General features: G+C 43.9%; 1 protein-coding gene across 1 annotated transcript; it reads right to left on the reverse strand.

Moving 5' to 3' along the window:
* Positions 1–312: 312 nt before the first annotated feature.
* Positions 313–1,475, reverse strand: LOC142001885 (olfactory receptor 52E8-like). The gene has a single exon (XM_074977525.1). The coding sequence runs from the start codon at positions 1,339–1,341 to the stop codon at positions 313–315; it is 1,029 nt and encodes a 342-aa protein (XP_074833626.1). The 5' UTR covers positions 1,342–1,475.
* Between the last annotated feature and the right edge of the window lie 1,746 nt (positions 1,476–3,221).

The raw sequence follows: 3,221 nt of genomic DNA on the forward strand, positions 1-3,221 counted from the left end.
GGAGGACCCATAATATAGATGGTCCAAAGAGAGACAGGGGAGGAGAGGAGCAATGAAGAGTGAGAACAGGTCTTGGAGAAAAGGCATAAAAGATGTTGGGGGCCCAATGAAAGATTTGAAGTAGAGATGGAGCATTTGGAGAAGATCAGAGATGGGGAGGGGGCAATGGGTGCCACTTGCAATGACAGGTGCAAAGTGAGCACACCTATGGGTTAATGAGCCGTACACAGAAAGCCACACGTATGTCATGCTCAGAAAGAATAGTAAGAACAGGAAAAGATTGAATCTCTCTTTGACTGGCCCATCAGTGATTCAGGGAAGAGGGCCCAGCACCTTGTCTCTAGCCAGCCCTGCACAGAGCTGTGTCTGAGAACCAGAGCGCCAGGAGAAATCTTTAGACCCTTCATGAAGAAAGAGGTTGAGCAGCCTGTCCCGGATCTGTTTGGTTCTTACCCCATAGATGATGGGGTTCAGCATGGGGGGCACCAGGAGGTACATATTGGCAATGAGAACATGGAAATGAATGGGCAAATTGTGCCCAAAGCGGGTTGTGAAGGATGCGAAGAGAGTTGGGATATAAAAGGCTAAGACGACACAAAGGTGGGAGCTGCAAGTCCCAAAAGTTTTGAGCCGGGCATCCTTAGTGGGAAGGCTGAAGATGGCCCTGAGGATCTGTGTGTAAGACATAGAAATAAAAAATATGTCAAGGCCAATCCTAAAGATTAGTGCAAAAAGGCCATAGTAACTACTTATGCGGATGTCAGAGCAGGACAACTTTGCCACAGCCATATGTTCGCAGTGCGTATGGGGGATAATGTTGGTTCTGCAATATGACCACAGCCTGACCAGGAAGGGGTAGGGCAGGGCAAGTATGCCAGCACGCAGCACCACAGCCAGGCCAATCATGGCCACAACACGGTTTGTCAGGATGGTAGAATGTCTCAGGGGTTGGCAGATGGCCACGTAGCGATCCAAACCCATGGCCACATATATCCCAGACTCAATTGCTGAGAAGCTGTGAACAAAGTACAACTGGGTGAGACAGGCACTGAAGTCAATCTCCCTTGAGCTGAACCAGAAGATGCTCAGCATTTTAGGCACAGTAGATGTACACAGGACTAAGTCAGTGACAGCCAGCATGCAGAGGAAATAGTACATGGGCTCATGGAGTCTCGACTCCCTCTTCACGATGAACAGAATGGTGAAGTTTCCCAAGATGACTAGGACAAACATGGCACTGAATGGGATGGAGATCCAGACATGGGCTCCTTCCAGGCCAGGAATGCCCACCAAGATGAATGTTGAGGGGTTGGTGAAGTCAGTTCTGTTGGAATCTGTCATGGAATTGGAGAGACGGTGTCCAACTCACGGGAAAAACGGTGTCTTCTGTATGTGCCGTATGTTCCTCTGATTTTCTGTATTTTCGCAGGGTTGTAATGATGGTTGCAGTAGAAATGCCTACAAGGACATGAAATGTTAATATGAGATGTTACATAAATGGCCAGAGGTTGTGTTCATGGATAAAGCAGTCTGGTTACTCTTCACAGACTGGAAAACAACATTTTCCTTATTCAGAAAAATTAGTTATGAATAACTGACCCTACTAATCCAAATGGGGCTCTCAACATCAATAATTTCTATATCTCTATCTATATCTATATATATATATATATATCTATATATATATATATATATCTATATATATATATATTCTATATCTATATCGTGTCTACACGTGCCCCAAACTTCGAAATGGTCACGCAAATGGCCATTTCGAAGTTTACTAATGAAGCGCTGAAATGCATATTCAGCGCTTCATTAGCATGCAGGCGGCAGATATTCCCATGAGCTCATGGGAATAAGGGGACTTCGAAGTAGGCAGCGTCCTTTTGAAAAGGAGCCCCGTCTGGATGCACCGCGCGGTGGCAAGATGCGTCAATTTCAAAGCGCTGCTGCAGCATGCATGCTAATGAAGTGCTGAATATGCATTTCAGCGCTTCATTAGTAAACTTCGAAATTGCCATTTGCGTGGCCATTTCGAAGTTTGGGGTACGTGTTGATGTAGCCATCATGTGGCAAATCTTAGTAGGCATCAGTGGGATATACATGACAGGCAAAAACCTTGTCTTTACAGGTGCAATACCCAGAGGAATATCTGCTCCTTTGCAGCAGTGACGAATGCAAAGACAGTGCTGGAAACCTAATCAATGAGATTGAGAATAACCTGATCAGGAAACACACTCAGTGTTATTTGCCCAGTTGCTGTAATTTCTGAGGATTTCTGAAACAGGCATTAAGAATGGCAGAGGCTGTCATAAGCGAATGGTGTGAAAATTCCAGAATGGTTTTGTTTAGAAATAATACTTTCAAGGAGGCAGGTTATGCAGGAATATAATGAATCTGATTAGATACACAAAGAAAAGAGCAGTGTTTCCAACTAGTAATATCTATTGACGGCACTTCAAACAGTCTAATTCCCAAAAGGTGAGGGAAATTATTGGCAAAACTTGTTGGCAAGAAAAGTTAGGAAGAAAAATGGGAGTGAAAATTAGGAGTTCTTAGAGAGTTTCTTATAAAACTAAATGGACAATTTTCATTGGTCAAAAAAGAGAACTTTGGCTAAACACCTAATTCAGAAGCAAAAGGAGGTCAGCAAGGTTGGAGGGAGAAGTGAAAATATATAACATATGGGAAGAAAGGCAAATAGATAGGGATTAATACAAACTGGATTTTTCAGCATTGATCAATGATGTTAAATATAAGGGAACAATCCACTAAACTCAGGGCACAGATAGAACTGTTGGAAGGTGGGGTTAGGGTCCAAAGTGACCTAAGTGAATTGGAGGATTGGGCCGAAAGTAATCTGATGAAGTTTAACAAAGAGAAGTGCAGAGTCCTGCACTTGGGATGGAAGACTCCCAAGCTTTGTTAATTCCTGGAAATGGAGTGGTTAAGTAGCAGAATGCCAGAAAAGGACCTGAGGATTACACAGGCTGGATATGAGTCAGTGATGTGGCCTTGTCGTCAAGAAGGCTAATAACATATTGGGGTACATTAATAGGAGCATTTCCAGCAGATCTAGATAAGTAGATCCCCTTTATTCAGCACCAGTGAGGCCACATCTGGAGTATTGCATCCAGTTCTGGGCTCCCCAGTATAGAAAAGATATGGACACTTCGGAGCAGGTCCAGTGGAGGACAAAAAAAATGATTAGGGGTCTG

This window comes from Carettochelys insculpta, chromosome 1, assembly GCF_033958435.1.
Source record: "Carettochelys insculpta isolate YL-2023 chromosome 1, ASM3395843v1, whole genome shotgun sequence".
NCBI classification, from domain to species: domain Eukaryota; kingdom Metazoa; phylum Chordata; order Testudines; family Carettochelyidae; genus Carettochelys; species Carettochelys insculpta.

What these genes read in the sequence shown, in the direction of transcription:
- LOC142001885 (XM_074977525.1), bottom strand. Translation starts at nt 1,341, where the DNA reads ATGACAGATTCCAACAGAACTGACTTCACCAACCCCTCAACATTCATC.